This window comes from Nuphar pumila, chromosome 8 (assembly GCF_984573655.1).
Source record: "Nuphar pumila chromosome 8, dmNupPumi1.hap1.1, whole genome shotgun sequence".
Taxonomy (NCBI): domain Eukaryota; kingdom Viridiplantae; phylum Streptophyta; class Magnoliopsida; order Nymphaeales; family Nymphaeaceae; genus Nuphar; species Nuphar pumila.
The window spans coordinates 95,592,292-95,618,041 of NC_143256.1; the positions used below are offsets into that span (position 1 = coordinate 95,592,292).

Below are 25,750 nucleotides of genomic sequence, written 5' to 3' on the forward strand. Positions count from 1 at the left end.
TTATGATAGCCATAACCATTGAAGAAGAGCATAAGAGTCAGAAACAAGTTGTGATGGCAACTGAACAACCTAAGGTGGACATGATGACCGAATCTTTTAAAGGCAAGGGACAAAAACCGAAACATGCAATGAAAAACCAATTTAAACCTAAGGCCAAAATCCAGAAAAAGGAAAAGAACAAACCGTGCTGGAACTGTGGGCAGGTTGGGCACTGGGCTAAGGAATGTCATTCCAAGAAAGCCAAGGCTCATGGGACCACAGATGGAACGCCTCAAGTCAATATGGTGATTGTGGTCATTGGGACCAGTGTTGTGTATGTTTCTGTTAACCCGTAAATCTATCATGTTTATGAGCCACCTGAGTGGCTGGTTGACACTGGGGTTAATGTGCACGTGTGTGCTAATAAGTCTGTTTTTGTCTCATACCAGGCTGCTGCAGGCAGATCTGTGACTATGGGCAACTCAACGGCTGCAAAGGTGTTAGGGATTGGACGCGTGGATCTGAAGTTTCCTTCAGAACGAGTTTTATCTCTAGATAGAGTGCACCATGTACCTATAGTTAGAAGGAACATTTTAAGTGGTTCATGTCTTCTTAAAGAGGGTTATGAATTTAACTTTAAATATAATAAAGTTTTTATTTTACATTCTGGAACCTTTATTGGCAGGGGTATTTAGATGCTAGTTTGTTTAAACTTTGAGTTGAACATGTTTGCAGTAATAAATTAGAGAATGATGTTTCTTTTGATTCATTGTCTAATGTTGCTTATAACATAGAATCATTTGACTTGTGGCATAATAGATTGGGTCATGTAAATTTTAATTCAGTAAAATGCATGATAAACTTGAAGATGATTCATGAACATTTCATAGATAAAACTAAAAAATGTGAGATTTGTGTGCAAGCAAAACAATGTAGAAAACTATTCCATACAATTGTTAGAGATTCTAAAATATTGGATCTGGTGCACATAGATATCTGTGAGTTTAATGGAGTATTAACCAGAAATCATAAAAAGTACTTTATCACTTTTATAGATGATAACACTAAATAATGTAATATGTATCTGCTAAAATCAAAAGATGAAGCTTTCGATAAGTTTCTTATTTTAAAGAATGAAGCATAAACACAAACTGGTAGAAAACTTAAAAGATTGAGGTCTGATAGAGGGAAAGAATATACCTTTAACAAACTTGATGAATATTGCAAATCCGTTGGCATAGTTTATGAGTTTATTGCTCCATATTCTCCTCAATCTAATGGGATAGCAGAAAGAAAGAATAGAACTCTAACTGACATGATAAATGCTCTACTAGAGAGTTCTGAATTACCTACCTATATATGAGGAGATGCTCTGAATACGGCCTGCCATATTCTGAATAGAGTTCCTCAGAAGCATAAGGACAATAGCCCTTTTGAACTCTAGAGAAATGGAAAATTTAGCTTGAAATACCTTAAAGTGTGGGGGTGCCTTACAAAGGTACTTATCCCAGAGCACAACAGAAAGAAGGTGGGTCCTAAAACTGTAGATGCTGTCTTTTTTGGTTATGTAGAGAACAACTATACCTATAAGTTCTTATTAATTAAGTTTGAGATATCTGGCATAGATATAAACTCTATTGTTAAGCTTCGAGAAGCTACATTCTTTGATGATGTATTTACTATGAAAGTTGGTGTACCTCAGAATCTTTCTTCTTTGGATATACCTTCAACTTCTAGTTTCATTCTCGAACATGTGGAAATGATGATAGATGTGAGGGTTGGGTCATCTTGTTCACACCCTAGACCAATTGAGTCTGAGGAAGTGGTTGAACCAAGGAGTAAGAGGTCATGGATTACCAAGGATTTGGGAAGTGATTATATCACTTACCTTATCGAGGATGATCCTCCCACTTTTCGAGATGCAATGACTTCTTCTAAAGCAAGGCATTGGAAAGAAGCCATAAAGAGTGAAATGGACTCCATTGTCTCTAATGGTACTTGAGAACTGGTTGATCTCCTTCGTGGTAGTTCCACTATTGGGTGCAAGTGGATCTTTAAAAAGAAGTTAAAACCAGATGGATTCATTGATAAATACAAGGCGAGACTGGTTGCCAAGGGGTTCAAACAAAAGGAGGGAATAGACTATTTTGATACCTATTTTCTGGTTACTTGGATGACCACAATTAGGGTGTTTATTTCACTAGCTTTCATTTATGATCTCTCAGTTCATCAAATGGATGTGAAGACTACCTTTTTACATGACGATCTTAAAGAAGATATCTATATGGATCAACCTGAGGGTTATGTGGCTCTTGGTAATGAAAATAAAGTTTGTAGACTTGTTAAGTCATTATATGGACTAAAACAAGCCCCTAAACAATGGCATGAAAAGTTTGATAATGTTATTTTATCATTTGACTTTGTTGTCAATGAATCTGATAAATGTGTTTATTGCAAAGTTAAAAGTGATTCATGTATTATTTTATGTCTGTATGTAGATGATATTCTATTGTTTGGCTCCAATATAAAAGTTGTGAATGAGATGAAGTCGTTTTTTAGTAGTAAATTTGATATGAAGGATATGGGTGTTGTAAATGTGATCTTAGGCTTAAAGCTGACTCGTTCAGCTGATGTGATAACTATTTCTCAATCTCACTTTGTTGAGAAAGTACTTGAGAAATTTGGTTATAACCAAGAGAGATTTGTAGCAACTTCATATGACCTTTCTATTTCTCTTTATAAGAATACGATTGGTATCCCTGTGTCTCAATTAAGGTATTCCCAGATTATTGGAAGTTTGATGTATCTTGCAAATTGCACGAGACCGGATATTTCGTTATCGGTGACAAAATTAAGTAAATACACAAGTTGTCCAAATCACACTCATTGAAAGGCATTTGACAGGGTGCTTAGGTACCTGAAAGGAACTATTTCCTTGAGTTTGTATTATAAAAGATTCTCTACCGCACTTGAGAGATATAGTGATGCGAGTTGGATAGCCATGAACTTTGGGAGTTATGGTGTAACAGAGTATGTATTTACCTTGAGTGGTGATGCAGTCGCATCGAGATCAGTAAAGCAGACCATCTTTTCATGGTCTACTTTTGAGGCTGAGCTCTATGCTTTAGATATCACAGGAATGGAAGCTGAGTGGTTAAAGAGACTTCTTGAGAAACTTCCTTTAATAAGAAAACCAATTCTTGCTATATTTGTGTATTGTGACAATATGGCCACAATTGCAAAGATCAAAAGCACAAAATATAATCAAAAGCAGAGAAGACACATCCAAGTCAAAATAAAATCTATAAGGGAACTGGTGTCTCAGTTAGTGGTTGTTGTGGACTATGTTGGATCCAAAGAGAACACAACCGATCTATTAACGAAAGGACTAGATAAGTCATTAGTCCTGAAATCCAGAGAGGGGATGTGACTGAAACCCATCAGTAGTTCATCTACAGTAGTAACCCAACCTATCTGAGTGAAGATCCCACAAAGTAGTTTCAATGTGATAATAACAAACTGTAGGGTGAACTGGATAGCACCTTCTTAATGTGATACTATGTATTTGTGTCTGTTCCCCTGATTACTCTGGAAAGGTGTTGTAGTTGCAAGTTAAGGAAGAGTTAACACTCTAAATGAGTTCAAAGCCTTCTAGGCGAGATGTTAGCAGTGCATCTCTGGAGAAGCCCACCTATGTAAGTGTGATTGTGTGGCCGCAATTTAAGGAATTAGGTTATTCCTGAAGTCACTCATGAAACAGGATTCAGGTGCATGACCATTAACGCGCCGCCCCTAAATATTACAACCAGAACCTTTATCGTGTTGTTGCTAATGGATACTCCTACATCAAGGTTCAAGTTCAAGACTTTAGTTTACTTTGTTCATGTGGGGGTAAAGTTAATCAACTAAGGTAGTGGTTCAAACCAGAATGTACCATTACTGAAAGCATGATATGTCCTGCTGCAAATTACTCCATCTTGCATCTTGGTTTTCTCTTGTTTTCATTCTTTGAATTTGTGGGGGAATGTTGGGTGTAAGAAGAGGTGAAGAGGGATTTCAAATAATGGAAAATCTTTGGAACCACTCCCTTTAGAAGTATGTTTGGACTTTATGATGTGGAATAGTCCCATATTGAAGAGTTTCAAGAATATTTTGGGCTTTATAACCCATATGAAAGCTCTTACACTTGTTCCAAAGAACAAGGGGTTGGGATGACTACCACACTCACGCTCGCGCGCCCGCCCGCCGTGCCGTGCCGTGTTGAGCCAGGCTGGGTCGGGCTCGGGTTTGGGTAATTGGCCCTTTAGGGCCATATCTAATCAGAGTCCAATGATCTTTTTGCCCCAATTTTCTGTTTTCATTTGGATTAGATAATGGGCTATGAGAATGGATAACAGATAGATTCGTTAACAGGTCACGACCCCTCGGATTCTGTAACGGGACTCTTCCACGTTTTGTAACCGTTCGTAGGTTATAAAACAGGGTTAGGGCTGGGATTACGGATATACAAGACAGAGAAAGTCGTCTGACTCTTTGTTTATCTCTCTTTGCTCTCTCTCGCTCTCCTGATTTTTCCTAGAAAGGGGGTTTTCTGCAATAGTGGTTCCGAGATGTTGTTTTTGAAGAATGATCTACCATCGAAGTACATCGTCGGGAAGAACGTCGGACCCTATTTGCACCGTATGTGGGGGAGAATCTTCTCTAAGAGGAGTACTTTCGTATGCCTTAGCCTATTTCATAATATTAACATGTTTCTGTTGTTTCTATTATGTTCTTTGCATCTGTTTGTTCATTTGCATGTGTTTGGATTTTGGTATATTGTGGAATTCGACATGTCTGCTCCCTGTTTTCTTTTCGATCGACTGTTAATCATGCCCATTATGTTTATACATATTCTGATTTTTATCATGATGTTGATTGTGAAACGATGTAATCGGGAAATTGTTTCAACACCATGTTCTTTCTAATTTCATGATGAACATTCGTCTGATAAACAAGCCCACCAACCGAACAGAGGCTGTTCACTCTTGGCTAGTTCTTGTGTCGAGATGAGCCGAGCTTGAGCTCATAAAAATCCCCAGCTAAACGAGCCGAGCACAAGCCAACTCATTTATAATATTCGCTAACTAATGAGTAGAAATCATTCTTTTCTTAAAAAAAATAATTTTTTTGTAGATCAAATATTACGGCATGGTTTGCTTAATAGAAAACCTATTTTGAATCATGTGATTATGACAAGTAATTAAGTTTTCAAAAGAGTCCAAAAATCAACGGCCCACAATGTGTCAAAATTTGATAACTCAAAATATCACACTTTATATAAAAAAAAACATGATCCAAGGCTTGATCCTTAGTAAACAAGCCATGTTGAACATATATGTGGTTAGATTGAGTCGTGACAACTTGCACCTATAATTTCTAGTTTATTAGTTCCTTACCTTCATTAGTAGTAAATATTTTTTCATATATATATATATATATATATATATATATATATATATATATATAACTTGTTTGCTAAGGATCAAGCCTTGGATTGTGTTTTTCTGATGTAAAAATTTGATCTTTTGAGTTATGAAATTTTGACACATTTTGGGCCGTTGATTTTTAGACCCCTTTAAAATCCTAATTAGTTGTCATAATCACATGATTCAAAACAAGTTTCATATTAAACAAACCATGTAAATCACATCCATAATATTTGATCTACAAAAAATTGATTTTTTTTAGAAAATGATTTCTAGTCATTAGTTTCTTACCTTCATTAATTAGTAGTCAATATATATATATATATATATGAAAAGTGGTAGTTGCCTACCATTGTTTTGGCTAGACGAAAGTGGACGTGCGTGCTTTAAAAAAAACCTTTTAGCATTTTTAAAGCGTCGCTAAAGGCATTTAGTGATGCTTTTGAAGTGAGTAGTAGGCAGCTACAACTCTCTCTCTCTCTCTCTCTCTCTCTCTCTATATATATATATATATATATATATATTATATATATAATGAAATATGCTAAATAATAAGTGCTAAATAAGGTTTTCAGGTTTTTTTAAAAAAAAATTAAATTCTGACTGTACACATGTGATTTATGTACTTGAAATTATAGGGATCAACTCTTGAAGTGTTCAATTGGGACACATGGATAGGTTTTTATAAGGTTCAAAAAATCAACGGTCCAAAATCTTTATAAATTTTTTAGGCTCCAACATTATATTTTTCATCAAAAATACATGATCAAGGTGTGGATTCCTCGTAAATCGGCCATACCAAACACATTTATGGGGTCTGAGCAAAAAAAAAATACTGAAAGAACCCATTTAACATGTACCCATTACTATATTATATTAGACGGGAGTAACAATGGATGTCTTTTCATCCACTGTTACCGCTGATTGCGTGCAAATTGCACATTTTTTCGTGCAAAAGACATTTAGCAACGGTCAAGACTGCTGCTAAAGACCTGGGCAGAAAACAGGTCTTTAGAGATGTGATTTTTCAAGAGTTGTGTGACGAAATATATCTAGAACTTTAGCAGTGAAAAATAGGTCTTTAGCCGTGGTCCCAAAGACGTCAACCATCTTCATTTTATAATATAAAATCTACTTATTATTAATAAATGAGCCAAGCCGAGCATTGGTTGGTCGTGCTCGAGCTTGTCGAGTCTATTTCATGAGTCTGAATGAGTTTTTTATTTATGAGCCAAACTAAGAAAAGTCAACTAGCGGCTCATCTTGTTTCTCAAACCTATTCATGTTACCTGCATGGATGAGTTTTAAGAGTTCAATTATTTTTACTTGTTTAGTCTTTGTTTCTCTTCTTCTCAATAAAAAAAAAAAATTTGTTTCTGGAAAGGCAAGTGTAGACTTACAATGCTAAACCTTGGGCAATCTAATCAAACATGTTTTATGGTCATGATTTGTTTGTATTTTGCAAATTTAGGGTTGTCAAATGGTCTATCTGATGTCTGACCCATCGAGGTGCACTTGGAATTGAATCCTCTCAAATAACAAGCGGCCAGGTGCGACTTGAAATTTGGGTTGTCAGGTTGATAAGGTAAAATTCTAAGGCCAATTCACATAATTTAGAAGGTATTATACATTTTTTTCATAAAAATGTATACACTTAAGTTTGATTGCGTTTTTAAAAAGTGAAAATAAAAGAGATTCACTTCATCGGATCTCATGAAAAGTGATTTACTTTTCAAATCTCACTTTTGGTTTGTGTGCTAACTCACTTTTTATGACTTACTTTTAGGCCAAAAAAAAGTTTTATGTTTAATTGGTTTTTAAGATTCACTTTCTATCTCAAGTTATTCCAAATAAGGTGAGATGCAACTAAATGTCCAAAGCAGCTGCGTCGTTGGGGCAATAAACAGGGTCGCTCCCTGACAAGTAAACCCAGGGTCAGGTCATCACTTTTATACACCTTGATGTCACCCATTTGCAATTGACTGCTTTTGCCTGTATTAAAAATTTGGGATTATTTAGAAGAACATACTCAAAAGAATATTTATAATTCAGATTCACAACCAAACAATTTTGTAATTTAAATTTATACCACATTTATTTTATGGTTAAACCAAAAGCATACATGTGGTCAAATCACAATATGGCCTTTCCTATTCTCACTCAAATTTGTGATTTTGTTTTTAAGAAAGTTCAACTTTACGGTCATATACAATTAATGAAGGTAGGATGGGCAAAAAAATGTGTATTTAATAAAGTCAAAGCTTGTATATCTATTTAGTTTGTATTTATTAACTATGGTTAAAGCAAGAATAGTTACCTGGCATGAAACTAGGTATGATTGTGAATTATCAGAGTTTTCAAGTATAGATTTGAATTATAAAAAGTCTTGTAAATTGCAAGCATGAGCGGAGCACCCTGTGCATTTGGATATCAGTTAAAGTTCTATGTTTTTCCTGCTTTTATTTGGAAACTCGAAAAAAGAAAAATATCAACTGCAATGATACACTTCCCCAGCATTGACAGCGTAAAATATCCTGAAATTCCAGTCAATTAGTATGAGGAAATTCAAGAAGAAGTGGAATTATAGAATTTGGGTATTTGATGGTACCACCCATTTTGACTTGCAACGTGAATTTGAACGCATTTTTGATATTTTTTTATCAAAATGGTCAAATATTTTAAAATGTCTTACCTTTTAAATAAAATAAATTTTGGTTAGAAATGCTTTAGGAGGGATTTATGATCAGAATAGTAAAGTCTACCACTCTGATTTTCGGATGAGCTTTACTTAAAATGCATTTTTGGCTTATCAAATTACATTTTTGAATCTTGAAATTAAAACAAAAGCTGTAGATAATTAAACGTGTTATCTATCAAATAAAATAAAAATTACATTAATATCAATTATATGTTGAGAGATATGATGAAAATGATTAATGTTATTTTAAACTTGTTTCACCTAAGAAAATATATTTAATTTGGTTCAAACCAACTTATCTAAATCATGAATTTTTGAGTTTAAGCATTCCAAAACCTTAGGACAAGCTTAGTAATCCTGCCAAAACTAGTTTTCTATCTTTTCTAATTTAACTTTTTAGGATAAGCCATGCAGTTCTAACCAATCATGGCCCACCACCTCACTTTTTCACTCAACCATCAACAACTTGGTGGATAGCAGCTGAATCTGGATATCTTGATCTAAAATTTTATTTGTCTAGGTCCAAAATCTATTTAAAACTCTATAAACAAGGGTCTCTCCTTCTATTCTAGCCATCTATAGTAAATGAAGGAGCCCTTGTTGCATTGTGAGCCCATCTTAGCCTAGGTGAATCCTATTTTATTGAACTATCTAGCCCAATTCAACTAGTATTAGGTTAAAATACTTAGCCACCCTTGGCGAATTTATCCTGTACTCGCCACATCGTCTAGCTTCCTTTTCCTTTATTTATTTATTTATTTTTTATTTATTTTGTTTATTGTTTAATTAAAGTTCAATTGTGTCTTACTTGTTTTAGAGCTTTGGTGGTGCCTAGCATCATCGAGGTCTCGTTTCTTATTTTCATGAGGTAGAAAAAAAGGTATGGAACATCGGATATGCAGAGAACCAATCTGAGGTCTTGTTGGAGTTGATAATCCTACACCACTTGAGAAAGAAAGACCATCAACTTGTAGTCGGAGAACCCATTTTTTCGAAACTGATTTTCAAAACCTTGTTTAAAAAAAACAAAAACTTTTTAGTGTGCATATCCACACCAACTCACTCACAACTTATTTGATGACTATATGCTAAGCGAGTAATAATCTGTCGTTATATCATGGCTTTATAATTTCTTCTCATGAGATAGTTGGATGCCTATATTAAGAATGCAAATATCAGAGTAGGACATTTGATGAGAGTTTCTCTAGCGATTAATAAACTCAAAAAAAAATTTTTTGTTATGTCACGACTTTAGAACTCCAAATGTTAGAAGAATTCTTCCAACACTCGGGACATCAGAGTGCATCACCATAAATTTGGAATTTCTTGAATTTAACGAGTTTCTTTGATGATTCTACATTTTTTCCATCATTGAAATGTGATGCTAAATGCTACCCATGATTCTGAATAAGTGCATTACTGATAAAAAAAAATTGAGTTAGATTTTTCATGCAGCACCAAAGAGAAGTTGTCAAGAGGCTTTTTTGGTGGAGCTCACTTGATAAAAAAAGTGGGATAAATTGGCATGCTTGATTGCCTTTGCCTGGCTCAAATCACCCTATTTGTCCAGATAAATGAGCAGGAAAAACACAGCCTCGGGTCCAGAATATTGGCAGTGTATCCGATAAAGATTTTTTTTTTTTGAAAGGCCAAAAAAAAAAAAAAGTTATCTGGTTAAGAATTAGTCAATCGGCTTCGTTTTATATCATGGCTCATCCGCGTGTGCCTCACTCAAATCAAGTCATTTTAAATTTTAACGGTCTCAAAATCTCATATATCGAAGCAGGTTATATGTTCCCCTCCGGAACACGTAGGTGAGTGTTCTCGGGTCTGAATGAGTGCCACGTATGTAATCACGTGGGGTTCATTTTCCCGTGTATGTCGGTATCACTTAGCATTGGAGTCTGGTGCATTTGCAAAGACTTAAGTACCATTTCCTGCCATTCGCATCATAAAAACGATATTTCAAAGAAATGACAAAAATGTCCTCTCGCCAGAAAGGGTTAAAATCATCATTGTTTTCACCCTAAGGAGTAAACTACTCTACTTTAACAGGAGCTTCTCGCAATATGTCACCCTAAACGTTCTGGATCACCCATTGACGATGCACCATCTACTGTAACAGGAGCTTCGATTGACAATGCACCCTTTGTCGTTGTCTACTGCTGCCGGAGCACCCTTTATCGCTTTCTATTGTCGTTGGAGCACCCTTTGCCATCGTCTGCTGTCATCGGAGCACCCTTTGTCGTCGTCATCTATTATCGTCGAAGCACCCTTTGTCATCGTCTGTTTGTGAGAAATAGTTGAACTATTAGAAAAATCAGCATTTTGTCTATTGATCATCATGATACCAGGGTGCAAGCATCGAACTGAGTAGACAGAGAATAACGATTTATAACAGAGATAATGGTGGCAACATCAAACTAAGTATAGTAACGATTTATAATAGAAATCAAATAAGTGAGTAACGATTCATAGTAGAAATCAATTCAGAGAGTAGCGATTTACAATAGAAACCAGATAAGAGAGTAGCGATTTACAATGAAAATCAAATCAGAGAGTAGCGATTTATGGTAGAAATCAGATAAGAAAGTAGCGATTTACAGTCAAAATCAAATCAGCGAGTAGCGATTTACAATAAAAAATAAATCAGAGAGTAGCGATTTATAATAGAAATCAGATCAGAGAGTAACGATTTACAGTAGAAATCAAATCAGAGAGTAACGATTTACAATACAAATTATATTTGTATTGTAAATCGCTACTCTCTGATCTGATTTGTACTATAAATCGCTACTCTCTGATCTGATTTCTACTGTAAATCGCTACTCTCTGATTTGATTTCTACTGTAAATTGTTACTCTCTGATTTGATTTCCATTATAAATTATTATCCTCTTATCTGATTTCTATTATAAATCGTTACTCTTTGATCTGATTTCTATTGTAAATCGCTACTCTCTAATTTGATTTCTACTATAAATCGCTACTCTCTAATTTGATTTTTACTGTAAATCATTTTTTTCAATAGAGAGAATAAAAAAATCACGATCGCTCAGAGAGAAATCTTATTGCTCTTTTCAACAGTTACAAGAGAGAAAGAAAAAAAAAGAACTTATACAAGGCAAGGGCAAAAACCCTAAACCTAAACAAGTTGGGTCTGATCCATAATAAACCGAGTCTCAAACATAAGCCCCAAAAAAATCTTTCGGGGGGCGTTACCCCCCCACAACCCTCCGCCAAGGGTGCCCCCCTGTAGGGGTGGCAATCGGGCCAGGTTGGCGGGTCACCATACTTCAACTCGAACCCGACCCGTTTAATAAACGGGTCGGCTGTGGCAAACACGAACCCGACCCGTTTATTAAATGGGTAACCTGACACAACCCACCAACCCACTTAATAAACTGGTTGGGTCGGGTAAACGGGTTGGCAGGTTAGCGGGTTGGTGGGTCGACTCGCCCGCCTAACCCATTTATTAAACGGGTTAGCCGGGTTGGCATACCCCTAACACGAACTCGACCCGTTTAATAAATGGGTTAGGCAGATCGATCCGTTTATTAAACGGGTTCATTTTTGCCCAACCCGAACCCGCCTAAGAGGCGGGTTGGCGGGTCGGGTCAGGTTTTGCCACCCCTACCCTCTGAATCCCTGCCCGCTGACTGCGCAGCGGGACCCGCATCGGGGGAACCCCAGACCCCCCTTTCTGTAAGAGAAAAAACTATGAATCAAGCTCCACAACTCATCAGGCAGAAACGAGAAGGTAGCCATGTTTTGTAACACAAACTAAAAACAAAGGCGAAACGTGCAAATTTATTTACGGGGAGTGAGAGGACATTTTCATCCAACACATATCTATCTTACAAGAGGACATTTATGTTAAAAGCATATCTACATTTTTTATATGTTATTTTATTATAAAGTCATTGTGGGCAACATTGGCATATGAATTATCGCAGGTCCCAAGATATTTCTCCGTACACACAAGAACACGCAAATTTGTGTTTCGGGAAGAAGACACACCACCCTCTCCTCATATATATAACTTAGCCATTCAAAAGTCAAAAAAAAAAGAACAAAAAAACTGAGAGAGGGGGACCACCAACTTCTCAGCAACTTAACAGGCTCTTAAAAGTCAACAAAACTTGGCAAAGGATGATCAAATAAGGCTGTTTGAAACTTGTCATTGTTTTTTGCAACTGTTGTTAGTTCTGTTTAGAAAGCGGTCATAGTGGTTACCGGTAGGGATGACAGTGGACCGGGGACAATGGGCCCTGCCCTACCTCACCCCGTTTTGATCGAGGATGAAGGTGGGGATGAATGTTAAAGTTTATCCTCGTGCGGGGATGAAGGCGATGGACTTACACTTTCTCCCGCCCCACCCCACCCCACCCCACCCCACCCCGTTACAATCACCGCCTTGCCCCGCCCCACCTCGCCTCATCTCCAATCCTTCAAGGAATAACTATAACCGAGGGAAAATGGGGCCCCACCCCATCTCGCCCCTGTTTGGACCGGGGATGGAGGACTTGAAATGAGGATGGAGGCGGGGGTGGAGGTTAAAATCCATTCTGGTGCGGGGATGGAGGCTGGTATAGAGGTTCAGATTTTGAGACAGGGTGGGGGTGGAGACCTTGTCCCCCGCCCCGATCCACTGCCATCCCTAGTTACCGGAGTGGTAAGTGCGGAATCCCCACTTCCAGAACTGTTTGGAAGTCAGAAAAAAAAAAGTAATGACATTTATCAGTTTTTACCGAATGATACACAATTGACACGTTCTTCTCAATTCATTTAAAAAAGTAATAACTGCATCTTAAACATCATGACCATGAAGTGGGGAATCCTTGAAGAATCATAAACAAGCCGAGGCAGTTTTTAAGAAACAGGGATGGCAGTAGATCCGGAAAGTGGGGCCGTTCGCCTGTTTAGATCGAGGATGGAGGACATCAAACAAGAAATGAACCAGGGATGAACATTAAAATCAAAACCCATGCAGGGATTGAGGCGGGGATAAACTTACTCTTGCCCCCACCGTGCGTCAACTTGCTTTACCCTAAAATCAATATATATATATATATATAACCCTAACATAAAATCCTTTCTCAAATCTCTTTTTTTCTTCTTCTAACGAGCTGTGCAAAATTTTGTTTTTCTCTTCTTTTTCTCACGAATAGCATTCTTAAATCTCTCCTTTCTTCTTCTCTTTTCATTAACGAGCGGTGCAAAATTTTATTTCTTTCCTCTTCTTTCTCTTACTGAGGTCATGCTGAGCTGAACATGAGCTTTTTGCTTAACATTGTGGCCGTCTGTTTTTATTTTGGATGAATGCTAACTTTTTAGTTGACTTTTAACTTTTTAAAACACAAAACGAACGGCCACGCATCAGCATGACCTGATCTGCTTCTCCGATGGTGACAGCGGCGAAAGATGATAATGACGAAAAAACTGAGAAAATTGAGCCCTCATCCTGTTTGGATCAAAGATGGAGGATCATGCAACAGAGAATGAACCAAGTGTGAGTCAAAACCCTCGCAGGATGGAGGTGGGTGGGAACAAGGGCAGGACAAAGTCGGAAGCATGTCCCCGCCTCTGCCCCGATCCACTGCCATCCCTAACCAGGAGAGCTTATCTGAAAATATCCAATGGCCATTTGAAACTCTTGCAACAACCCAACGCCGTTTTAGTCATTTCCCTAACCACACCCCAAAAGACCAAGAGAGGCCGAACCTACATTCAATCTCCCAGATCCTCGACCACCCAGAAACCCCACAAAAAACCAGACAACTCCAAGAGAAGAACAAGGAAAAAAGAGGCAAAAGGAGAGAAAAAAGAAGAAAAGAAATGGAGAAAGCAACCCTCCATCTTCCACTGCTCCTGTTCCTCCTCATCCTCTCTCTGTCCTTCCCTCACTACATATCATCCTTAAGAACAAAATCCATCTCCCTGAAGGAGAAATCTGCCTACACAGAGCTCAGAAACAGTGGCTTCCCCATTGGGTTGCTGCCCACAAACGTTAAGGACTATACCCTCAACCAGACCAGCGGTGAGTTCTCTGTGAGACTTGGGGACCCTTGTCAGATTACTCTACCCCCTGATAACTACCTCGCCACATACTCAAGGAGGATAACGGGGAGGCTGACGGAGGGGAAGATTGGGGGGCTGGATGGGATTCAGGTGAGGGCCTTCTTCAGGTGGTGGTCCATCACGGGGATCAGGACCAGCGGCGATGATCTCGTCTTTGAGGTGGGCATGGTCTCCGCAAAGTACGCGTCGAAGAATTTCGACGAGAGCCCCGAGTGCGAGGGCGCGAGCTCCACGAGCCGCTGAGGTGAGATTTTTGAGCCTTTTTTCTCTTTGTGGAGTTTTCAATCTTTCTGTAAGTTGCTGTGGGTGTTTTGAGGATGGTCATGTTGGTTCTCTCTTTCTTTTTTTCCTCTCTGTTTTGTTGGTTGACCATTTGGGTTTTCTTGATTTGTTTGTGTATGATTAGAATTTGGTTGTTGTGTGTTTGTGGGGGTTTTTTTCACATAATTTCTGCGCTGGAGGCTGGTTTTCTTTTTCATGATTGTTGGCTGCCATTTTTATTTTTGCTGTGGGTTGCCTGATAGTTGACTGATATTGGTTTTTGTATAAAGATGAAAAATTTGTTGCCATTTGTTTGTGGGTTGATCTTATCTTTCTTATTGTGGTGGTTGGGGGAGAATCGAATTGGTGTCTACAAGTGTTAATTCTGGTTTGGTGGTATTGGTTTTAAGGATGACGGTTATTATTATATCTAATTCTAGGAATTTTATATGTTTTTTTGATGGATGGTTTCGAATATTGACTCGGTTCTATTTCTTTTGCTTTCTTTTAAAGGATGTAGTCGGTTGCAATAGCTGTGTTCTTAATATGAATATTTTGGTTTTTTCTTTAGTATGATGAATTCATTAGATCCTGGATGCTCTTTCTTGTGTTTTGCTCTTTTATTATTTTAGACAAGGTTGTCAGACCAAGAAACACATGCAAAAAACGATACAGAAAGTGTAAGCGGAAAGCAATGCATTTTAAAATGTATAGGAAGCGAGAAATGAGGAATAAAAACAAAACAATATAAGAATTGAACGGGGGATAGAAATCAAACACAAATAAAAGTGTCTATTCTTAAATTTTATGATTTTTCAGCCTAAGAATTGTTTTTTTAGCAAAATCTAAAAATAATGACTGAATATAAAAAGTAGAGTGAGAAAACATATAGAATAGATGAAACATGTGAAAAGCATAAGAGAAGCGTAGAAGAATCGAGATTCCTGTCAAGCTTCGAAAGCAAAGAGTATCGCACTTCCTAAGCGAGTTTCCCGAAAGCAGGCTTCCCACCTAACTCTATTTTGGACTATCTTAATTCACTAGATTTGGCTATTCAGGACTCTTTATGCAAGTTATTTTAGTTGGTTTCGGTTGAAGATCTATTTAGTAATTAGGGTTGGCCATCGGGTCGGGTCGGACCAGCCCGATTTGAGGCAGTAAGCCTACTTAAATCGGGAGTAATTTGGTCGAGTTTCTCAATTGGTGAGATATTTTACAAAGAAGATGTTCATAAGATACACTGCGATTAGTGCACTTTTGGTCCAATTTTTTTTGGAACATTCTTTGAAATAAACAAAGTTCTCGAGGTTTCAATGATATGATTATGTTTTCTTTCGACTGAACTATTTTGTTGTGGGGTGTTTGGGCAAGATCTATGATAAGAAATGTCATTTTCTTCCAAGTAATTTTTGAAATCATTGGATATGTATTTGATTGAAATTGATTTTTCACAAGCTTATGAAAAACTTAAAAGCATGATAATACATCAAATTTTAGCCTAAGAAAATATATCCAACTAAATCTAGTATAATCATCAACGAATACCATATAAAAAGAAAGTCCTTTCGATATGTCGGGAGCCGGTCCCCATCAATCCGAATGCACAAGTTTAAATGGTTTTTAAGAGACAAAAGTTCTAACACCCAATGGAATATATTTCATTTTTCCAATAATACAATCATTACATATAAATTCTTTCTCAATACAAGATTTTTTCAAAAAAGGTAAAAAAGATAACTTAGATACACTTGGATGGCTTAATCTTTTGTGCCATAAATCAACATCTTTTTCCTTAATAAAATTATAAAAAGATTTTTTGGAAATATGAAGAAAGTCCATGCAGTAAAGATCCTCCCTCCTATGGCGTTCCTCAATTAGCTTCCCTGACTGACGATCCTGCACCCAACATTTTTTCCATGAGAAAGAGACTTCATATCCATAATTCAAAAATTAAGATACGAAAAATAAACTTAAATTATTTTGGAACAAATCTAATTTTGGGTACTTGAAAATATTTTGAAATATTTTTAAGAGTTTTAATACTTTTAGTTACAAAATTTGTTCCATTGGCAGTAGAGACATAAGAGCTATAAAAAGGTTTTGTGCATCCAGATAAATGATATTTTAAGGGTGTCATATGAAAGAAGACACTAGAATCAAGAATCCAAGAACACGTATCGGGAGGGGAAGATGTAAATACGGCAACTCCGAAAGTATGACTTGAGGATGTGTTAAGGATTTGTTGAAGTGCCATTGTCAAATGATTAATGATATCTTTAAGATCTCCTTTCTTATTTGCTTCATCATCTTTTTTGGATGATTCTTCAACGGTTGCCACCTTCTTTTTGAGTTTGGGACATTAGAGTTTGATATCCTGGTCTATTACAAAAGTGACATAATTCTTCTCTCTTCACCATTGTAGTTTCTTCTAAAGTGAGGAGGCTTATATGATTTCATGTTGTTGTCGGGCCGTGATATTAGCAAGAACTTTTTTTCCTCTTTTGGTCATGCCAAGTGTGGTCCTTGATTGGTAAATTTTGGCAAGAGCCTCATTAAGGGAGCTAACAACGGTCCTATACAATATTGATGACCTTACTTGCCCAAATTCGGGTCTTAACCCAAAGAGTAACGAGAAAAGTTGTTCATTCTCAAATTGTTTTTGTCTCATTTCTATAGTCGGTCCTTTCCATTTGGGTTCAAGTAAGGTCAACTCATCCCATAGAGGTGAGAGAGTTCCATAGTAATCTCTCACACTCTTATCTCCTTGTTTGGTGGTCTGGATATTCTCTTGGAGAAAATATTATTGTGCTAAGTCTCTTTGCATGACCATGGTCTTGAGAAAGATCAAGCATCACATGCTCTCTTGAATTTTACAATATTAGCGGCTATCTTTAGTTCCATGCTATTTATAAACCAAGATAGGTTTTGAGTATTGTCGGCTTCCCAATCCTCCACTTTGATGTGATATTCTTTGAGGGCTTTCTCTCTTTCTTTATCATCAAGAGCTCTAATTTGAATTTCATCATTTTTTGTGAATTTGAGTTGTGACTCACAAGTGGTGTCACTCACATACCCGCAAAGCTTTGTACCTTTGAGATAATTTTTCATAGTGATGGCCTACATAAGGTAACTTGAGTCATTAAGCTTGAAGATGATCACCGTCATGGGTTCTTTTTCAGTCATCTTTGGAGAGTAAAGCAAAAAGGTAAACCCTCTTTTGTAACACATGTCATTTTCTAAAATTATTAAATAATAAAAATATATATTTTTAATATTTAATGTTAATGTGAAATTTAATTACATGTTAAATTACCATTTGAGTAGAGTTTGAGAATTTGTTGGATACAAAGTTAAAATAGACTTGAATTTCACTTAGAATTTAAAAATAATTTAATTATAATGGATTTGGGATAAATCTCGATCTGAAAAATTATTTTGAATTGAGGGTGTATTTGAAATTGGAGTCTTATTGAATTTGGATTCAATTCTGAAATTTAAATTCAAATTTGGATTTAATTTGGTTTTCATAAATGGATCTCGGATATTATAATTGGATTTGTAATTTGATTCAAAATTTTATCTAAATTAGGATTTAATTTAATGTCAATTTGAATTTGAATTTGAATTTGAATTACTCGGTAATTTGAATTTTAATGTAATTAAGAGTGAATTTATATTTAGAATTTAATTTAATTTTTAATATAATTCAATGTTGTATTTGGATTTGGATTTTGTAGTTGGGTATGAGTATGGATTTAATTTGGAATTCTTAAATGGGTTTGGATTCCAATTGGATTTGAAATCCAAAAGAGAAACCCAAATGAGAATTTATGAAAATTAATTAATGGAGTGAAATAAAATTTCAAAATAAATTACAATCTATAATGTTGTAGGAGTCTAATGGGTTGGACGTCCCCCTGTGTAGGCCCAACCTAATGGACATCCTACATTGCCAAAAGTGAGAACAAAATCTGAAAATTTTGATTTATAAACCTCTTTAAAGTTAAGTCAATAAAATTTAAGAAAATTTTCTAATATAAAACTTAGAAGCCTAGTCTTAGGTATAAACTTAGATATTTTTTTAAGTTTGGTTTTTAGGAAAGAGACCTCCCTAGGATGGGAATTCTAACCCTAGTGGGCCCTTCTTGACTGCTGGACCTGTATATGAGGCAAGCCAATACTAAATCAAGGATTTTCCTAAAACTTTTAATAAAGACTTAAAGCTAATAATTCAAAACTTTCTAAAATCCATTGAAAAGGCTAATTAGATTTAGGATTTTTAGGAAGGGAAGGGAAGGGAATATTTGGGCTGGAATTGGTTTGAGAGAAAGGAAAGGTGTTGGGGGTTAAAAAAAAATATCAAAGCTTTAAAAAGGGGAGGGCTCACACACACCCTCCTATTTTTTCCCTTTTTGATTTTTTTTCTATCTTCTCTCTCTCTTCTTCAAACCTCTTATCTCTTCTCTCAACCTTTTCTCCTTCCATCACTCTCTTCCTCGACACGTTGTTAGAAGACTGAGTTTCAAGTGGAGAGGTGGCTGGACAATGAGGAACAACCACAATCCGAAGGAGGTGTTTGGTTCGAGTCTACGACGATTTGGTTTGATGTTTGCGGTTCCAATTCTAGTCTTTTTTTTTTAGGCATTACAAGGTAGGGGTTCTAAACGGATATGGGTGGATTGGGATTTGTTATTAACCCATATATCTGTCCTAATGAAGTTGGGACTGATATTGATTCGGATTTAAAAATAAGACGATGTTTATGTAGTCACGGTTCACCCACACATGTTTACGTCATAAATATTTGTTATTTAAAGTCAATATTGTCTTGATTATTAATCTTTATGTTTTTCCATCATTACTTCGTGAGGCCATGTTCGCTAACTAAAGTCTTTTTTTTGTCTGTTTTCAATGGGGAGCATAACTTCAGCATATTTTGGACATGCATGTAAGCTGTTTACATTTGAAATCAAGTTCAACTATTTGGTAACGTGTTAACATCAAGCCGTTGATAGTAATCTATGACTTTATCGTTTTTGCACTCACGCATATGCATGCCAATAATCATGCCCACCAAAAAAAATTTGTGGTGTAATGCTTGAATCCATGGGTCTGACCGGTTCAGGCCTGCACCAAGATGCTGAAGTGGACCAGACCAGTCCCCGTTGGAACAGGGTCCCATCGTTTTCGTTAAAACCTATTTTAAGTATGAAAAAAACAAAAAACTAATGTGGGTTGAACAATGGGTCATTGGGTTCACATGAGCCGTAAATGGATCTACTTAACGTTGGAATCCGTTTTAGCACAAGGGGACTGTACAATCCATGTTAAACCCCCAAAAAGGTTTGAAAGTAATAGATATCACTCGGTTATTTCTCAATGCTGAATAAAAGGCCCAAACTGAACCATCAACAAATTGATTACAGTCAATTTGATTCATGGGTCTGATCCAATTATGGATCAGACCTAATTCAAAATAGGTTGGACCAGTCCCCATTGGGACTGGGTCTGATCAGGTTCAATAAAACCATTATTGTGTAAAAGAAATATATATATATATATATATATATATATATATATATATATATATATATATTAGTCTGAGTGTCCATACGAAATTAAAGGACTGATCCAATTTTGTATCAGACATAAAAACTGAATCTGAATAGGTTAGAACAGTCCCCGTGCCTGTTCGGTTCAAAGAACAAATATGGAGGATTTAGTTCGAACACACCAGTTAAATACACAGGCACACCCGGTAAGAATCGAACTTGAGGCTAGGGGTTCAGCAACTTCTCACCAGACCTGCTGCCACTCGGGCAACCCCAGTAAGCTTAGAGAATGACTGTTATAAAGTAATGAAACGTGTATAGTAGCAAAAACTAATGAACTTAAAGATTATGAGCCGATAGATTCAGAGGCGGAGCTGTGTGTGGGGGGGGGGGGGGGGGCAGTCTTGCCTCCCGAAACAGTTAATTTTTTTTTTAAAAGCCCAGTCCTAGCCCAGCCCTGATTCCATATGAAATAGATTTTGATCCATTTTTTTAGCCCAGTCCAGTCCTAGCGCAGCCCTGACTGCAGCAAATAGTTTGATTTATCCATATGAAATAGATTTTTATTAATAATTGTAGCCATTTTTTATTTTATCTCGCCACTGGATAGATTGTACCCTACCTAAAACATTTTTTGTTTAGATCTATATTGTACCCTACCTAAATCACCATGTAAGTCCCAACGGTAATCCAAGTCTACCTATATTGTTTGAAATGTGATCTTTTTTGCAAAACTGCCAAAAGTACACATGAATCAATTTTTATTTGGAGTTTGATTATTAATGGCTGTGATGAATTGCTTGATTGTCTTGTTCTTTATAGCTTACCATTGACATTCATTATCCAAACACATTTGCTAAGTGGTGATTGTGGTAGTTGTGTTTTGCTAAACCCTGTTGGATCTAGAAAGAAATAAAATCAAACGATGTCATGTTGTACAATACTCGCTGCATTAATTTACTTGTGAGCAGCCATGGACTCTATGTGTTCCTGGCACACCCCGGCTAGGCTACAACAAGCTGCATGGTTGTCCGGACTGGCTGCAGCTCTGCAACAGTCCCGAGAAAAAAAGTTCGATATTTTCTGTGCATGTGTGAGTCGCCGGTTGTGTTGACTGATAACTACCTATGTGGTTGGCCACCGACCCCTACCTGATAAAATGTTCGTAACTTATCATTCTGAGGAGTTTTTACGAACGGTTTACAGCGTATGAAAGCTGACAAAAATGTGCATTAATGACAGAAAAATAAACTCAAGTATCAGTCTGTGTATAATATGGTGACTGTCGTAACAGCAAGGCAAATCTTGCTTAATCAGGTTTCGAACTGAATATGGGCGGGTTAAGTTATAAGAAGTATGAACTCCGGATGTTAATGCATGAATTTGAATACCAAATTAACATGTAATTATGACTTGGAATGTCGTGTAAATGCATGTTTTAAATTCCTAATAAGCATGACATGAATTGTTATTGCATGCTAATGAATGAATGGATATTACTATCGAATTGCATATGCATGTGACATGTGACTATGTGTGGATGCATGTTATTAATCATATTCAATGCCTATAAATGAATGAATGAAGGAATGAAAAGTGAATGCTAAATTAAAATGAATGAAAAACATTGATATTGAATTATTGGTGTACACTTTATCAATGTATTTTTAAAAGAATATTTTGATGAAAAGTATTTTATGAAAGTTGGTCACCAAACTTTTAAAAAATTATGAAGCATTTGGAGAAGCACGTCAAATTTCGTACGATTATTTTTCATTTAATTTTTTTAGGGACCATCCAATAAAAAACCACGCCATCACCAACCGTGCATTGCCTGACCTCTAGTTGGTAAAACCAGTGTTTTAAAACTCGGTGACTCGATTGAGTCATGTTAACTTTATATTTTATATAAAATATATAAGTATATGTATATATTATTTATAATTTATAATATATAATATATAATATATATTATATGATGTTTTTATAATATATTTAATGTATAATTTTATTAATACATGTAGAATCATATTTTTATATATAATATACATAATATTTATATTATATTTTATATATATATATATATATATATATATATATATATATATATATATATATATATATATATATATATATATATATATATATATGACTCACCCATGACTCGATTGACAACTCGGCTGAGTTTTGTTAAAGTTGAGTTACACCTATTTTTTGACCCGATGACTGGGTGATCCTGGGCTGAGTCACCCGGTTAACCCTATAAGTTTTTAAACTATGGGTAAAACCGTTGAGGTCCTCCCTGCCCTTCCATGTGACGCCAAAAATACATCGAAGGTCTGTTCGGGAGCATGTGTTGCCAAAATGTGGTGGTAAGGACAGCCTCTTGTGACTTGTGAGTGATGTTAAGCTGCCAACTCCATTCTCGATATGTTCCCATAAATATCTTTTAGATTTCAACGAAAAAAAAATAGTTCGATTATCGGGTTGGCTTGACGGCCCAACAGACTGGCCAAACCTGACTTAATACACGATCACAGTTCGCCCCAGATCTGGAGACAGCTTGGTTAAAATAGCCTGTGCCAATGTCACTATAATTTCATGATTGACACCAAATGCACAACCGACACTGTTGCACTTGCTCGGACACCAGATCCGAGTTTAAAAAATTTCAACACAATCTAAACGCTGCTCACGAAACCTGATCTGGTTCTAATATCTTGGAGCCGGATCAGGTACAAATGACCTCATTTATCATGCCAAGATCTTGGCCGTTCATACTGCCACCGAGATTGCGACGCGTGGCAGCCCCAGCTGCCCTCCCAAACACTTAGCAGCATTAACTCCATTTGGTTTTGAATTTTAAACATAAACAAAAAACAAAAAAGATTAAACTTCGTCTCTCTCTCTCTCTCTTCCCGGTGAGTATTTTGGTCAATCTGTCAGCCACCCAGATCTACCGTTACCCTTTTTTGTCTCTCCTCACATCTTACCTCTCTAATTATAACCTCAACGGTTTTACCCATAGGTACATCTTAGCTGTGGAGGATTCCTGGATTTTCTTGCAAAGATATCGGCCGGTATGTTTGTCATCGGCTTAAATATCCCACCAGTTTAGTTACAACAGGAGGCAAACAAGGTTGGATGTTCCTCCTTTTTTTTCACTCCAAATTTCATGTTTTTTTAATAAGGGTTTCTTTGTTTATTGAAGATTTAAAGAGTTGCCCATTTGTTTTTTTGGTTTCATTTTTTGTGAGTTCTATGCTTTTGCGGAAGTTAAACAAGCTCTGTTTGTGTTGTTCAAAGTTTACTTCTTTTTTTACTTCTTCAGTCATTGGGTTCCAAGACATGCATAGCTCTGTGCTTTTGGATGTAATTTCTTCTTCTTCTTCTTCTTTTATAACATAATTGGGGCTTGAAGGTATGACCAATAGTTCTGTCTTTTTTAATGGTTTAAACTTTGGGCCAAACCTAAATAGTCAAATCAAGAGAAAACTCCTATTATTATTAAGGCAGCTGAGTGTCGTGATTACTGCTGGTGTGTACATAAACACACACACACACACACACACATATATATATATATATATATATATATATATATATATATATATATATATATATATATATATATATATATATAATGAATAACATATAAAAAGAAGCCCAATATTATCCAAATAGTAGATTTTTCAAAACATCACGTTATTTGGCTAAAACATCAGCCTTAGATAAAATAACTTTTTATAGATTTGCTGAATCATTTTTTTTTTGTTTCAATTGTAGTTTTTCATGTAATTTCTAGGAGTCTGTCTAACCCCAGCTTACATATTAAAAAAATAAAAAAGAACTCTTGCACTTGCTCTTTATATTTTGCTACACCTAAGGCAATATGGGTGGTCTTGACTAGTTTAATTGAGGATGAAATTCTTCTTAAAGTATATGATTTTTGGGTAAATCTTGATCTTTATATTTTGGTTTTTTATTCCTTCACGAGTTGATTCGTGTAAGGGATAACATGGATAGAATGTGCTTAAAATTCTTGAGGATGAAGAAAACAAGAAAGTTCATAGTTTACGGGAGGTTATTGACACAATCTCTGTCTCATAAACTCATCATTGTATTTTAAATCTCCTTTACCTCTCATCTTGTCTGAGTTCATGTGTTCTTCACAGTTTGCTTTTCCAAATGTCCTTCACATGGAAGTGCCACCCCCTACCTAAATAAGGCAAATAATTTACATGTTGCTCTTTTGTATGTGAAGGTTTAGTATAAGAAGCCATTTGATCTAATGCAATATTGCAAAAGTGCGGTACATTGGTAGCTTAGGATCTATTTTTCTTTGATTTTTAAAATCATCCCTGCCCAAAGAATTCCAGATTATCACTAAACCCATCCCTAATACTATGGGTGGAAAATTTATTGAAATCGTGAACGAGATTCTTGATTTGGTTAATCGCTATTTTTGTTCTTTTTCTTATTTTTGTTGTTGATGTTATTGTAGCATTCTCTTTTTCTCTGAATATGTATTATTTTCAGCTTGATGCTAAACGATGTGATAGATCTTTTAACTCCAAGGGTAAGTAATGAAAAATTGACCTTGTTTCTCACAATAAGGAGTCAACAAAAAATCCTGTTCTTGGTCATCTTGGTAAAGTGATGTGTGACTTTATTTAACCTACAATGTGCAGGGCTTGAGACCGAGCTTCATGGTGCGCCAAGGGTTGGACAGATATTAGACTTATTAGTGAGCATAATGTCATAATGTCTTGTGAACTGAACAGTTGGTCAGTTTGACAGATCAAGTCATTTTATACCATCAATAAAATGTGTAATGGTGTTATCTGTAAATTGAAATTTTGATAAGCTATATTTTATTACCATCAATGATAAAAAGATTTCGAGTTTTGTTTATATATATATATATATATATATATATATATATATATATATATATATAATTCATTCTTGATGATTTTAACAAAATAAAGTCATAGCAACACTTGAAATGAATAAAACTAATGTATATATGTGACATTGAGAAAAGCTACACTGACACATTTAAATGCGGTTGAGATAACTTATGTTGGTGTGAAATCATGCTTATGAAAATACTGACCGACATATTCAACAATAAAGAGTTATATTGAATGCTATTACGAGCGATATAAGGCTCTGTTTAGAAACTGGTAGTCGGATGGGGATTACCAATTTGAAAAAGTGGCAAGCTAGCTATTATCAATTCCATTCTTTAGTGTAAATATTAGGTCAAATGCATAAACACCCCTCCCAGTTACCAGTTTCCAAACGTCTAACACCAAGGTAGTTTGACCAGGTTTTTACCAATTGCATTAACTCTCGTCTATATGCTGATAGTTTTCAAACAGAGCCTAAAAGCATATTGAAATATGAGCTTGAAATAAATAATTTATTTCTTGTGAGAATTGTCTGAAAACACAACACAAAAGAGTGCTCAATTTATGGAACTTGCGTCTATATAAGCTGCAGGGGCCAGGAAGGAAACATAAAGCCAAAGAAGATGGCTAAGGTTTTAGGAATAATGCCAGTGGTGGTCGGAGGCTTGATTGCGAGTGTGAAAGCATTGTCCATATGCAACAGAGCTTTCAGAGAGACTTTGGAATGTCAAGCCTTGGGGCCATTGAAGGACTGTAGTCATCGCCACTGATCTTCGGCAACTATGATGTCATAAGG

General features: G+C 36.1%; 1 protein-coding gene across 1 annotated transcript; it reads left to right on the forward strand.

The window, feature by feature from the left end:
* Positions 1 to 13,786: 13,786 nt before the first annotated feature.
* LOC149830023 (DUF538 family protein (Protein of unknown function, DUF538)) lies at positions 13,787 to 24,883 on the forward strand. Its single transcript, XM_090016254.1, has 2 exons — positions 13,787 to 14,469; positions 24,730 to 24,883. Exon 1 carries the CDS (start codon positions 13,983 to 13,985, stop codon positions 14,466 to 14,468), a length of 486 nt encoding a protein of 161 aa, XP_089872380.1. The 5' UTR covers positions 13,787 to 13,982; the 3' UTR covers position 14,469; positions 24,730 to 24,883.
* Positions 24,884 to 25,750: the final 867 nt, after the last annotated feature.

Coding starts and splice junctions, on each gene's coding strand:
- LOC149830023 (XM_090016254.1), top strand. CDS start 13,983: ATGGAGAAAGCAACCCTCCATCTTCCACTGCTCCTGTTCCTCCTCATC.